Below are 12,574 nucleotides of genomic sequence, written 5' to 3'. Positions count from 1 at the left end.
TCCCTGGGCCTGGCTGGACGGTGCGGTGGCCAGTGAGGCCGAGTGCGGCCGAGCCCCCAAATCTCCAAGGGCCCAAAACAAGGGTGGCCAGTTCTGCCCGTCTGCTTTTCCCCCGCGGTCGCAGCCGAGGCAGCTCCCTCCCACCTGTCCCTCCCTAGGTCCAGCCCAGCCCAGCTGTGGTGGAGGCACAGGGGCGATGGCCGTGTCTGTGCGGCCACCGTCTGTCTCTCTGTACATGTTTAGACAGTTCCTGTGACAGCTGCCTTTCGTGCATTTCAATTGCAGAATTCACAGGGGATCCCGAGTTACACGAGTGAATTCGTTTTGTGCTTTTTTCTTGCTGCCGTTTTGCTCGCTGTTGCCCGGGATCTGTGAACACAGACAGGCTGATCCTCAAGGGGTCTCTGGGTTCTCCCCAGGCTTCCACGTGCACGATGGAATGAGATTACGAATACACAAGCTGTTCTGTTTGGCCAGGCTGCGCTAACCCTGCTGAACTTGAATGCGGGGTCCAAGGCCACGTGGAAGGGAAGCTGGTTCTTTCCCGCAAAGTCCCTCCCCGAGGCAGGACCCGAGCTGGAGGCCACGAGGCCTCGGGGTTCCTGTGTCCCCCTGAAGGAGGTGTCTGTCCCCCAGGCTTTCCAGGACTGACAGGGCTGCAGGGGCCTCAGGGAGAGCCGGGACGGGCGGGAGTGCCCGGCACCAAAGGAGACTACGGCTGGCCGGGGAGCCCAGGCCTACCAGGTAAGACCCCTCCCCTCTCTGCAGACACGAAGCAATGGCAACCTGCAAAGAGGCCTTTACTCCCCAGAACGATGAACAGAAACCTGCCGGGAGACCTCAGGGTGACTCTCAGTCAGCACCTGGGCGGTGCAGAGGCGGGACAGAGGGACAGATGCAAGGGTCCCCACCGCGAGGTCTGGTGCAGCCCTTGGGGGGCTTGGGGAGTTACTCGGCCCGGCCTTGACAGGCCTGGGTCAGGGGACAGGCCCTTGGACACTCTCCTGTCCAGAGTTCAGGGGGGCGCACCCCGACTCCACATTCACTGCCCGCACCACAGGAAGAACTGTCGCCTGCTTCCCAAGTCCCACTTTAGGCTGATCCTCGGAAATCCAGAAGGGATGGAAATGATACCAGGCTGCGGGTTCCAAGCACCGTGTGCATACGTACAGTGACTCACGGATCAGGAAAAGAAACACACAGCACTGCCCAGTCCCCTTCTGGCTGTAACGAGTCTGTAAAGAGTTTCCATGAAAACGATTTTTAGGTTAATGGTTCTCCTGGGTGACACAGAAGTGACTGACTGACATGGCACGGTATTTGCTGTACTTCCGGTTTGCCCAGCTTTCGAACACACTGGCTGGGCGACCGTATCCCAGCAGAAAAGAGCATCTGATTGTGTTAAGGGTCCCCCGCTCCGCCGTGGAATAACCACGAGGGTCCTCCACAGGTCTGCCCGGCCTCCGCGGTATCGGCGGCTTACACGGCTTGCCAGGCACCAAAGGCTTCCCAGGATCCCCAGGTACCAGATGGCAGGGGGGCAAGGGATCGGGTGGGCCATCAGGGACTTGGACGGGGGTCGGGGAGCTCAGGGAGCAGGGCGGGCTCCGTCCCTGAGGCCACGGGGACTCAGTCCTATCTGGTTCCTCCCCCAAAACGCTGCCGACCGGGGGCCCAACCAACAGGGAGTTAGTTCCTCCTCCCAGGTCTGGAGGCGGGAAGCTTGGGGTGGGTGCCGTTGCGGCAGAGTCCGGGTGAGGACCCTCTTCCCGGCTTCTCGCTGTGTCCGCACACAGTGGAGAAGGAGAGCGAGCTCTCTGGTATCTCTTCTTATAAGGACGCCAATCCTGTCAGGGGCCCTTTCACCCCAAACGCCTCCCAAAGGCCCCCCTCCAGACCCCATCACATGGCGGGTTAGGGCTTTGACAGATGGGTTTAGAAAAGACAATTCCCTTCACAGCAGTGGCGTATGGGGGTTTTGGCAGGGCGGGGTGTTCTGTAAGGAGAAGAAAGTGAGACCTTTAAGAAATTGTGAGAAGCTGCTCTTGGAAGTTACCGTGACCCTTTTTTTCCTGAAGGAGATACAAAGCCCATCCTTTCCAAAAGCCAGTGGCAGAATGAGGTCTGCGTGATTAGCCCCTTCTGGGATCTCAGAATACCATCTGCGTGTCCATCTATTCCTCAAGGGGGATGAGATCCCCTTTGTGCAGAAAGCTTCCTTTTTACCCTTGGTCCCCCTCTGGGAAGATGCCATCACATGTGCAAAACTCTCAGTGACTTCCCTGAAATTTCTTTATTTTAAATTTAGTTCATCTTAAATCTTAATGCCCTGTCTTTGCATTTAATTTTTAAAATGTATTAATTGGACTAATAATATTTGTAGGGCATATTATTAATATATGTTTTCAGATTATATTAAGGGTCTCCCTCTTAATTTTTTTGTTTTTTTTATTTTTTCAGATTATAAATTTTTATTGTTTCAGATTATAAAAGTTCATGCTGAGTAGAGAAAAGCTTAAAAAAATACACTTAAGCAAAAGAAAAAAAAATACCCATAGTTCTACCACTGCTTTTAGAATATTCTCTTTATAGATGTCTTACATAATCAAACGTTCATCTGTCTACAGGTAAATTTGGATGTGTGGAATCATATATAAATTCACACACTCATGCTTCAGTTAACCTTTCAATTCGAGTTTAGATGGTCAAGTTATGTCGCTCTGACACCTACTACGTTGAGCCCCTGATGTGGGAACAGGGAAGGTTTTCAATAGCGTTTTCCTTTTCAACCTAACTCAGGCTTAGCACCAGGAGCCCGGGGCCCTCGGCAGGTCTCAGCTGCAGGACCACCTGCGTCCTGGAATCTGGGATTTTTCCGGGGGTCCTCGGTGGTCTCCCCTATAAAGCAAAGGGGTTCAGTTACGATCCCCAGGATTCCTTCCAAGTGGCAGGGTCTGGGGCACCAAGGCCACCTAGGAAGCTGAAATCTCCACGGCTGCCATTGGGTTCTCTGTTTCTGGGTCTCCACTCATGAAAATGGATTCTGCCCGGTTGAAGACACTGACATCTGCCTGTCAACCCGGCCACAGGTGCGGACATCCACGGGGACGCCGGCTTACCAGGTCCTGCCGGGGCCAGGGGTGACCCAGGAGAGGCCAACACCCTTCCAGGCCCCGCAGGAGCCCCGGGACGGAAAGGGGAGCGTGGAGTCCCAGGTGAGGCCAACACCCCAGTATCACCATCTGCACCCCCAGAACCACAGTGTCCGTGAGTCTGAGAGATGAGAGGCCGGGGGCAGGGCAGGTGCCGGCTCCTCTAGGGAGAATTTCTCGTTGCAAACCTCCCACTAGTGTTCCATCGTTTATACTCCATCACAATCTTGCTCCGCTGGGGTTAGCTATTGACCACACTCCCTTGCAGGACGGGTAAGATCATACTCCATCCCCTCGGTGCCCCCAGGGTTAGGTGTGCACCCGGCACAGGGCCCTGGCTGTGACACGCGCACTGGAGTGTTGGGTAGATGAGTGGATGAACGCACCACAGCCCCTGAGCTGTGCCTGCGCGCCAGGCCTGGGCTGTGGCGGGAGCAGCCAGTGGGTCTCAGCCGCTGAGCACGAGCCCCAGCCCCACCCCCTGCCCATCCACCAGCAAACCAGGCTCGACCTAAACTGAGAGGGAGGCGCCCCAGCAGGTGCTTTCGGCCCAGCGCTTGTCTCCTGACGGCCGGGGCCCGCACCCACCCCCAGCTCAGCCCAGCATGCTGTCCACGGGCGCCGTCTGGGCAGCCGGCAGGGGTGCTGGACCAGACAGGCCCGTCACACCCGGGCTTCCGAGACCAGGGCCTGAGCGCCCGTGCTCTGGTCAGAATTACCCCCGAAGCTAGACCCATCGACACCCAAAGGAGAAGCCAGGCCCTGAGGAGGCCAGAGACCCTGATCTCCTATGGGGGGCGGGTATCTCAAGGCCCACGGACCGCGTCATCTGATTCTCCAGGGTCTGTCACCTTCCTCTCCCCTTTCATTAAGTGCAAAGCCCAGAATTCCCTGATACCCCAGCCCCACAGCACTGATCTGAAGGCAGGAGGAGGAGGAAGGCCGGCCAGCTGGGGCCTTTGTGAGTCCTGGGGGGGCGTGCGGTTCACACAGCTCCGCCCAGGGCCGAGGACCCAGGCTCAGGCCACCAGCACAGCCCAGCCAGGGGTGAGGATCCAGCACAGCTCACCCAGGGCCGGGGACCCAGGCTCAGGCCACCAGCACAGGACCACCAGCACTGTAGCTGAGGCCTGAGGCAAGCGCGTGTAACACAGTTTTCTCTGTGAAGCACATCCCAGCCTTCCTGAAACTCTGGACAGCACTTCAGTGTGACACTTGGGGGCCACTCTAAACAGTGAAATCACCCACAAAAAGCACAGAAGTGCAGAAAATGTGGCACGAAATAGACAGTAGGAGGATCCTTGCTGACGCTCTGAGCTGGGACTCACTCTCTCCCTCCCGCTTGTCCAAGAGCGCTGCGGGTATTGACTGGGGGTCACCAGTAAATCTTAGTTGGGGAAGCAGGATGGCAAGTACAGAATCTGTGGGCAGTGAGGGCGGACTCTGCCCAGGACGCTGGACATCGTCGGGATCCAGGATCCTGAAGGACGGCATGGGGAGGACTGAAATACCAGCGCCGGCCATCCTGAGCCTTCCCACGACGGGTGCTCTCTGGGCCAACAGGGCTGCCCTGTCAGTGACATCCTCCCCTCAGGGTAGGGCCAGGTGTCACCCACAGGTAGCCCCATCAGCTGTCCCTTGAGCAGGTAGCATGCCGGTGAGGACAATATCCCAGCAGAGGCAGGTCCACGGGACCCTCTAGGCAGCAAGAGGGGGCTGGTGGGAGTGGGGACAGGCAGTGCGGCCCCTGTCTCCCCAGACCCGCCCTGAGAGCCTGCGCTGGGTGCCTTCCATCACTGCCTCTCCTTGTTGGCCCTGCTCCTGGACAGGTGAGGGCACAGGGAGGAAACAAGATGAAAAGCTGGGTGCTGGTACTAACCAACTTCTATTTCCCTCCTAAGGGGAACGAGGCCCAGTTGGGAGCCCAGGACTTCAGGGGTTTCCAGGCATCACCCCCCCTTCCAACGTCTCTGGGTTACCAGGTGACGTAGGCGCGCCTGGGATATTTGGCCTGGAAGGTAAGCAGGGCTCACACTGGGATACATTGGAATCTCTGGGGACAGGAGCTGGCCACGACCTGATTGCTTGAGGGATAGAACGCTCTTGTTGTCCCCTTGAGGGCATGATGCCGAGTGAAATAAGCCAGACAGAAAAGGACACATACTGTCTGATAGGAGCTCCCTAAGTGACCACATTCATAGGACAGAAAGTAGATAGTGGGGGCCAGGAGCCGGGGGAGGGGCAGTTGGTGTTCAATGGGGACAGAGCTTCCGCTGGGAAGATGAACGCGTTCAGAGAAGGATGGCGGTGATGGCTGCACAGCGACGTGAATGCATCTCATGCCACTGAACTGTACACTTAAAAATGGTTAAAATGTTAACGTTTATGTTACGTATATTTTACCACAATACAAAGCAAAGCTGCCCAGTGTTACAAACTTGCCAAAGCCGGTCCCCTGAATGGGTGACTTTGCATCCGGCCTCCCGGCCGTGACTGTGCCTTCCTGCCGTGTACACTCACCTTTCTTGGGACTGATGCCAACAGGTTATCAAGGTCCCCCGGGGCCACCTGGGCCCGTGGCTCTTCCTGGAATCAAAGGAGATGAGGGGAGTCCAGGAGCCCCCGGAAACCCGGGGACCAAAGGATGGGTCGGGGACTCCGGGCCCCAGGGCCGGCCTGGCGTGTTCGGGCTCCTGGGAGAAAAAGGTAAGGGTCGGTGCCCGTGGGGGGCTCCTCTCGGGGAGGCTGGCGGCGCTGGTCAGAGATGGCCAGAGCCCCCGCCCAGCCCCACGTGTCCTCAACGTCCTTCTTGTCCGGAAGGGCCCAGAGGGGAGCAAGGATTCATGGGCAACACAGGCGCCGCCGGGAGTGTGGGAGACCGAGGCCCCAAAGGACCTAAAGGAGATCGAGGGCTCCCGGGTAAGTGAGTCTCAGAGGGGACGCCTCTGAGGTCATTCTGTCACAGGGACGTGGTGGTGACGGGTTGTTGGAAGGGCTCTGAGCGACTTGCAGGTGGGTTATCACCCACCCCACCTCTAGAGAGCGCGGTGGCTCAAAGGAAGCTCCGGAATTGGTTCAGTGGGTCAAAAATGGAATAGAGACCAGAGCAAGAGAGCGAAGTGGTCCTCACGCATCATCCGGCCTTTCTTTTCCCTTTCCAGGTGCCCCGGGTGCTGTGGGCGCCCCGGGGATTGCAGGAATCCCCCAGAGGGTTGCCATCCAGCGGGGGCCAGTGGGTCCGCAGGGAAGGAGAGGCCCTCCGGGGCCTCAGGGGGAGATGGGACCCCAGGGCCGCCCGGGAGAACCAGGTAGGAGCACTGCTGCGGGGCCACCCCTCGTTTCCTATTTGCTTTGCTTTCACTTTTGTTCTCCTGCTGGAAAGCACTGGCTGAGCACCAGTGATGGAGCATCGCATTCTTCCCGGGGCACTGACGCGTGTCTCGGTGGCTCTGCAGGTTTCCGCGGGACTCCAGGGAAGGCAGGGCCCCAGGGAAGAGGCGGCGTGTCAGCTGTTCCCGGGTTCCGAGGAGACCAGGGGCCCGTGGGGCTGCAGGGGCCCGTTGGCTATGAAGGTGAGTGATGGTGACAGAGGGGGCAGAGGGCAGGGAGCTTCCTCCAGGTCCCGCTGTGAGTCTGCTAAACGGACTGTGGTGTACGGGGAGGGGTCAGATGAGCCCCGAGATGAGCAGAGATGAGGGGCTGCACCCCCTAGCCCAGAGCCTGGGGCCCCCACTGCAGCCTGGGTCCTGGGCAAGGCCCATATACCTGCGCCCACCCGGTGTCCCCTGCATCTGGCAGAACACCTGGCACAGAGTCCCCAGGACAGGCCGGCCTCCTTCCTTCCTCTGAGACATCTGCAGGTGCCTCAGAGAAGGAAGCAGCACACATATTTCGAGAGACAAGATTCCTAAAGCTCTTGAGGGCCGGAAACTATGAGCTGAAAGTCACCGATTACATTACAGGAGCCGCTGTGAAGTCTTATGTCATCGACTTCTTAAAATTATTTGCACGTGTGCAGGATGGGATAGGCCAGAAATAATAGCAATTCATGCAAAAAAAAGTCTTGAGAGTTGGTGTAATCCACCTGCGCTCGGTTTGAGCCCGAGGTGTGAGCACCGTGCTGACAGTAAAGGCGGGCTGCACGGTCAGCGCCCAGATCGCAGGAAGCACACGGCGACCCACGGCCAGGAGAGTGTAAAATGCTGGGGGATGCAACCCGAGACACGCATGGCGGGGCAGGGGGCGGCGCATCCAGGCCAGGGGCCAAGACAGTGCAGGGTGGACGGCACGTCCTCAGAAAGGCAGGGTCACCCAGGACGGCTGATTCCAGAGGTCTGAAGGGGTGTCAGGGCCAGAATCGGGCCCCCGGGTGGACATCTGGGGAGGTGGGCTTCCAGCCTTGGGAATGGCCGCTCCCCAAAGCATCAGCAGGGGGACCTGCCGCCTGGGGCAGAGGAGCTGGGCGGGGCTGGACACAGTGCTTCCGTGACCCTTCTGACTTCCTGATGCTCATTCCTGCTCAGAACGGGGCGCCCTGGGGGGACGGCTCGCGGGGGAGGCTGAGTCCCTGCCCCTTGTTCACTCCCATCATTGTGGTCCCACGTTAGGGATGGGGTGCGGGCCTCCCCAGGAGGCTCCTGGTCCCAAAGGGCAGAGCCACTGAGACCCCAGCCCTTGGGGAAAGGCAGAGCAGGGCTGTGAATATCGCCACGCACGCAGCCAGCACGTGGGCCGCACGGCAGCTGCAAGGCGGCCTCTTTGTCTCGGGTCCCAGGGGAGCCAGGCCGCCCCGGGAGCCCCGGCCTGCCTGGCATGCCCGGCCGCAGTGTCAGCATCGGGCACCTCCTGGTGAAGCACAGCCAGACGGAGCAGGACCCCATGTGCCCCGTGGGCATGAACAAGCTCTGGAGCGGATACAGCCTGCTGTACTTTGAGGGCCAGGAGAAGGCCCACAACCAGGATCTAGGTAGGTACAGCCTACCAAGCTCGGCCAGCCCCGCTGGCCACAGTGAGGCCACTGAGTCCTCAGAAGGCACCGAGATGCCCCCAACCTGGGGTCGGGAAGCAGACTCTGCCTCGTAGCCCCCAGCGGCCTCCGCAGGCTCACGCGGCCCAGCCTCTCGCTGCCCCGTGCCCTGGAGGCTGCCAGCGGTTCCCCGTCATTCTTGCTTCTTGCCCCACAGTGTATAAGCAGTCAGGCTGGGGCCGTGAGGGGCTGGGAGGCACTTAGAACCCCGCAGCGTGGATATGGGGGCGTGTGTGCTGGTATTTATCCAAGGAAGCCTGGTTGCCAGAAGGAATTTAAAAGACCTAACAGCCCATAGAAAACATGGCCAACACATACTAAAATTGGGGGCTTGGAGGGAGGGTGGCCATGTGTGTGGTGGGGAGATCTGTTGGGCTGAACCCGATGATTTGTGCACCTTCCCGTCCGGATAAGTTTTTTTAAGTGAGACATAGCAAACCAAGAGTAAGGGCCTAAAACAGCAGAGACAGGGCAAGGCCAGCACAGGGCCCGGCAGGCCTCAGGGCAGAGCAGACACCCGGCTCAGCTGGAAAGCAGTCAGTGTGAAAGGGGAAATAACTCACTCTGGCCCTGAGATGAAGTTGGTGGAGTTATTTGGGGGGCACAGTAACCAGAGTCCATCTGGGAGGCACCTGGGTGCCATGAGCCAGGCCCCCATCTGGGATGCCATCGGTGGGTGCTGGGGGCTGGTGCTTTAAGACCCCCCGACACGGGCCTCACCGGGGTGCTATTCGCCAAGTCGCCCCTCCCTCTGACCCAGCCTGGTCCCGAGGTGTGCGGGAACCTCGGAAGGGCACAGTGCCGGTGGAGTCAGCCCCTGAGGGATTGGAAAGCCCGAGCCCGCCCTCCACCCCGCCCCGCACACGGCTGAACCCCGCGGGGGGCCTGGAGGGGCATCTTCCCGGCATGCTCAGCCGTGACGGTCCCTCCCTGCACCGCAGGGCTGGCGGGCTCCTGCCTGGCCCGGTTCAGCACCATGCCCTTCCTGTACTGCAACCCTGGCGATATCTGCTACTATGCCAGCCGGAACGACAAGTCCTACTGGCTCTCCACCACCGCCCCGCTGCCCATGATGCCTGTGGCCGAGGAGGACATCAGGCCCTACATTAGCCGCTGCTCCGTGTGCGAGGCCCCGGCCGTTGCCATTGCCGTCCACAGCCAGGACGTCTCCATCCCCCACTGCCCGGCTGGATGGCGGAGCTTGTGGATCGGATATTCCTTCCTCATGGTACGTGGTGCTTGCCTGCTGTCTCTCAGCCCGCGGGCCCAGGTGCAAACTGGGTTCCTCTCCCACATCCTGGCCTTTGTAAGACTAATCAGGGCAGTTGTTCAGGTTGTGCACTGCACAAGGGCATCTGGCCCAGGGGAGGAGTGAGAGCTGGAATACAGCCTGCGTTTTGCTCGTTGAGCCGTGTTAGGCCTGGAGCTGCCCCCACCCAGAAGGGACCCATTAATTTGCCACCAGGCCTTTGTACAGCCTTAATTAGGATAAATTTGGCTATCATGACAGCATCCGTTACAATTTTCCTGTTTACCATCAGAGGGAGAAATGAAAGTCCCGTGGGGAGGGTGGGTCTTGTATTGCATTTATATTTATTATGACTGTCGTAATTCCACTATATTGACCGGATGCCCAACGTGTTAAATATTTCATAAATTAAATTAATAACATTATATATATATATATATATATATATATAATACCAAGTTTGCTAATCTTATCAAAACAACAGAAAAAAAAACTGGATTCTGGAAAAGGAAGGAGAAGACAAACAAGTGTTGATTTTTTAACATTTTTTAAGGTATCGCTGCTGCAATAATTTGAAGCAACAGGATACTAAGTTCTGTGCTGGGACAGGCAACTGTCTGCTTTTCAGGAGCTAATCATGTCAGGGGGCTTTGGTGGATGGACAGAGCTCTGGTCCCACCAAGAAATTCAAAAATTAAAAACGAGCCTCTTCCTTGTGAAGGGAGCGATTACACTGTATCCAGAAAGGTCAGACAGCCCTTCTTTTATTAGCAATTACATCTTGAGCTGCGTCACGGGATAAGGGATAAGCACACACGATCCTCAGTAAGCGCCTCCTGCCAGCCTGGCCCTTGACACCCCCAAGGCGGGTGACAAGAGGACCATGGTCCCCTCGCCCCGCTGTGCAACCAGGGCGGCACTGATGGGCTGCCCACACCTTCCCTTCCAAGAACACGGAAGCACCTGCTGGCACAGACGCCGGAGAGCCAGCACACGGCTTAGTGTCCCCCTGCCTGTCTGGGGGACGGTCCCTGTCTTGTCTGCACACAAGACACGCTTTGATCCATCGCTGCCACAGCAGCAAAGACGTCGGCCCCCCCCTTACCTCAGTGATCCCTCTCGAAGCTGGTCTGGTGGCGACTGTAAGTCTCCAGCCGGCCATCGGTTTACTTTTTCCTTTCGATTCAAATGAGGTCCTCACAGGCCGAGTGTCCAATGAGTGATTCTCTTAAGAGACGTCAGCTGCTCGAGTCCCAAAGCCAGAGGCTTGTCCTCTGAGGCGAGCACATTGGAAAAGGGGTGTGTGTGTGCATGCGTGTGCACATGCGTGGGGGGGACCAGCAGGGCCTCGGCTCTTTCAGGCCAAAGTGGGGCTTGAGATGCCCCATGAAGACGCGTCTGCTTGTCTCTGTCGACAACACACAGCAGCTCTGTCTGGGAAGGCTTCCGCATTCTGTGAGCAGAAAACTGTTCAGAGGTTTTTGTTCTTTGCTGCTTCATTTGAAGAAAAGGTTAAACTGGGCTTCTGCCCAAACATCTCACAGGACAGCCTCTTCCGTGCCCTGCCCACCATGGCTGAGGTGTTCCTGGTCTACATTTGCGGGTTCTAACACCACACTTACCACTGGGCTGGCTGGACCGAGCCAGATGACACGTTTTAGAGAGAAGCTTTGAGATCCGGAGCCCCACCATGCCCCTTCGTAAAAGCTAAACATGTTTATGAAACCAAGAGAAAGTAGAACTTGAAAGTGGCAAAGAAAATCCCTTCCAACCCTTGGCCAGGTCTCCCAGGCAGGATCATCTCAAGCAACCAATTGCTAATTTAACAACAACCCTCTGATTGAAAAAAAACTAATTACACTAGTATTACGTGTTCACTGTAGAAAAATCAGCAAGTAGAGCTTTTCTTAAAAAAATAATAAAATTCAAAGCACCCGTACTCCCCCTTCATAAACGTTAGCAAAGGAGGAGAGCAGGAAGCACTTCGGTGCTTAATTTTTTTGTTTTTTCTTTTGTTTTTTTTTTGGCGGCACCGCACGGCTTGAGGGATCTTAGTTCCCTGACCAGGAATCGAACCTGGGCCCTCGGCAGTGAGAGCTCGGAGTCCTAACCACTGGACGGCCAGGGAATTCCCTGGTGCTTAATTTTAATAGACCCTCTGGTTCTGACCCACATGTTGATTTTATTTTTTTTAATTTACTTTATTGAAGCGTAGCTGACTTACAATGTTGTTAATTTCCACTGTACGGCACAGTGACTCGGTTATACACATACTGACTCGGTTATACACATACATACATTCTCTTTCCTGTTCTTTCCCCTGATGGTTTATCCCAGGATATTGCACAGAGTTCCCTGTGCTCTACAGCAGGACCTTGCTGTTTTATTTTTCCTTTAAAAGAAAAAGCTAACGTGTCGGCATTTCTTCCGCCCCGTCCCCCTACCCTGCACAGCACACGGCCGCGGGCGACGAAGGGGGCGGCCAGTCGCTGGTGTCACCGGGCAGCTGCCTGGAGGACTTCCGAGCCACGCCGTTCATCGAGTGCAACGGCGCCCGAGGCACCTGCCACTACTATGCCAACAAGTACAGCTTCTGGCTCACCACCATCCCCGAGCAGAGCTTCCAGGGCACGCCCTCGGCCGACACCCTCAAGGCCGGTCTCATTCGCACGCATATCAGCCGTTGCCAGGTGTGCGTGAAGAACCTGTGATGTCGGGGCTGCCCCGCCGGACACGCTTCTCCAGGGGACCCGCAGCCGGGGGGCCACTTTGGTGCTTATTCTTAACTTATTACCTCAGATGCCGACCCAAAAATTGACTTCATTTTTTTTTCTTTAAAAAACAAACCAAAAGAATAATAAAATAAGGGCTACCAAAGGAATTCAGCACCAGCACTTCGACCAAATAACCCCGTGGCATCCAAGGCGCTGCCCACTCTCCCACATCTGTAGCATCTGTAGGACACCCTGACCCCCCCAAAACGGAAAACCACGAACCCTCCCTCTCAGGCCATCCGTACGAGACGGTTCCACGCTCAGTGTAGCTAACTTCTTCCTGTGTATCTGTGTAGTCACTGCAGTCTCCTCAGCCGTCACTGATGACCCACTTATCGAACTCAACGGGGAGGGTCTCAGCCGTCACTGATAA

The 12,574-nt window shown here is 57.0% G+C and overlaps 1 protein-coding gene across 4 annotated transcripts in view; it reads left to right on the top strand.

Annotated features, from left to right (window-relative positions):
• COL4A2 (collagen type IV alpha 2 chain) overlaps positions 1 to 12,574 on the top strand; it is a 169,448-nt gene that overhangs the window by 156,218 nt on the left and 656 nt on the right. For 3 of the 4 annotated variants that reach the window (XM_029209811.1, XM_029209809.1, XM_029209810.1), the window contains exons 38-47: positions 637 to 744; positions 1,451 to 1,522; positions 3,090 to 3,215; positions 5,054 to 5,170; positions 5,697 to 5,858; positions 5,973 to 6,071; positions 6,314 to 6,724; positions 7,927 to 8,118; positions 9,120 to 9,406; positions 11,881 to 12,574. The exon at positions 11,881 to 12,574 is cut by the window's right edge and continues 656 nt beyond it. In XM_029209811.1, the coding sequence (XP_029065644.1) occupies positions 637 to 744; positions 1,451 to 1,522; positions 3,090 to 3,215; positions 5,054 to 5,170; positions 5,697 to 5,858; positions 5,973 to 6,071; positions 6,314 to 6,724; positions 7,927 to 8,118; positions 9,120 to 9,406; positions 11,881 to 12,138 (1,832 nt within the window). In that variant the 3' untranslated portion in view covers positions 12,139 to 12,574. The remainder of the gene's footprint in view (positions 1 to 636; positions 745 to 1,450; positions 1,523 to 3,089; positions 3,216 to 5,053; positions 5,171 to 5,696; positions 5,859 to 5,972; positions 6,072 to 6,313; positions 6,725 to 7,926; positions 8,119 to 9,119; positions 9,407 to 11,880) is intronic. The other variant, XM_029209812.1, reaches the window with a different exon arrangement.

This window comes from Monodon monoceros, unplaced genomic scaffold, assembly GCF_005190385.1.
Source record: "Monodon monoceros isolate NGI ecotype Baffin Bay Population unplaced genomic scaffold, NGI_Narwhal_1 Super_Scaffold_8, whole genome shotgun sequence".
Lineage (NCBI taxonomy): Eukaryota > Metazoa > Chordata > Mammalia > Artiodactyla > Monodontidae > Monodon > Monodon monoceros.
The sequence above is the reverse complement of the archived record's forward strand: the minus strand, read 5'-3'. Positions and strand labels throughout refer to the sequence as shown.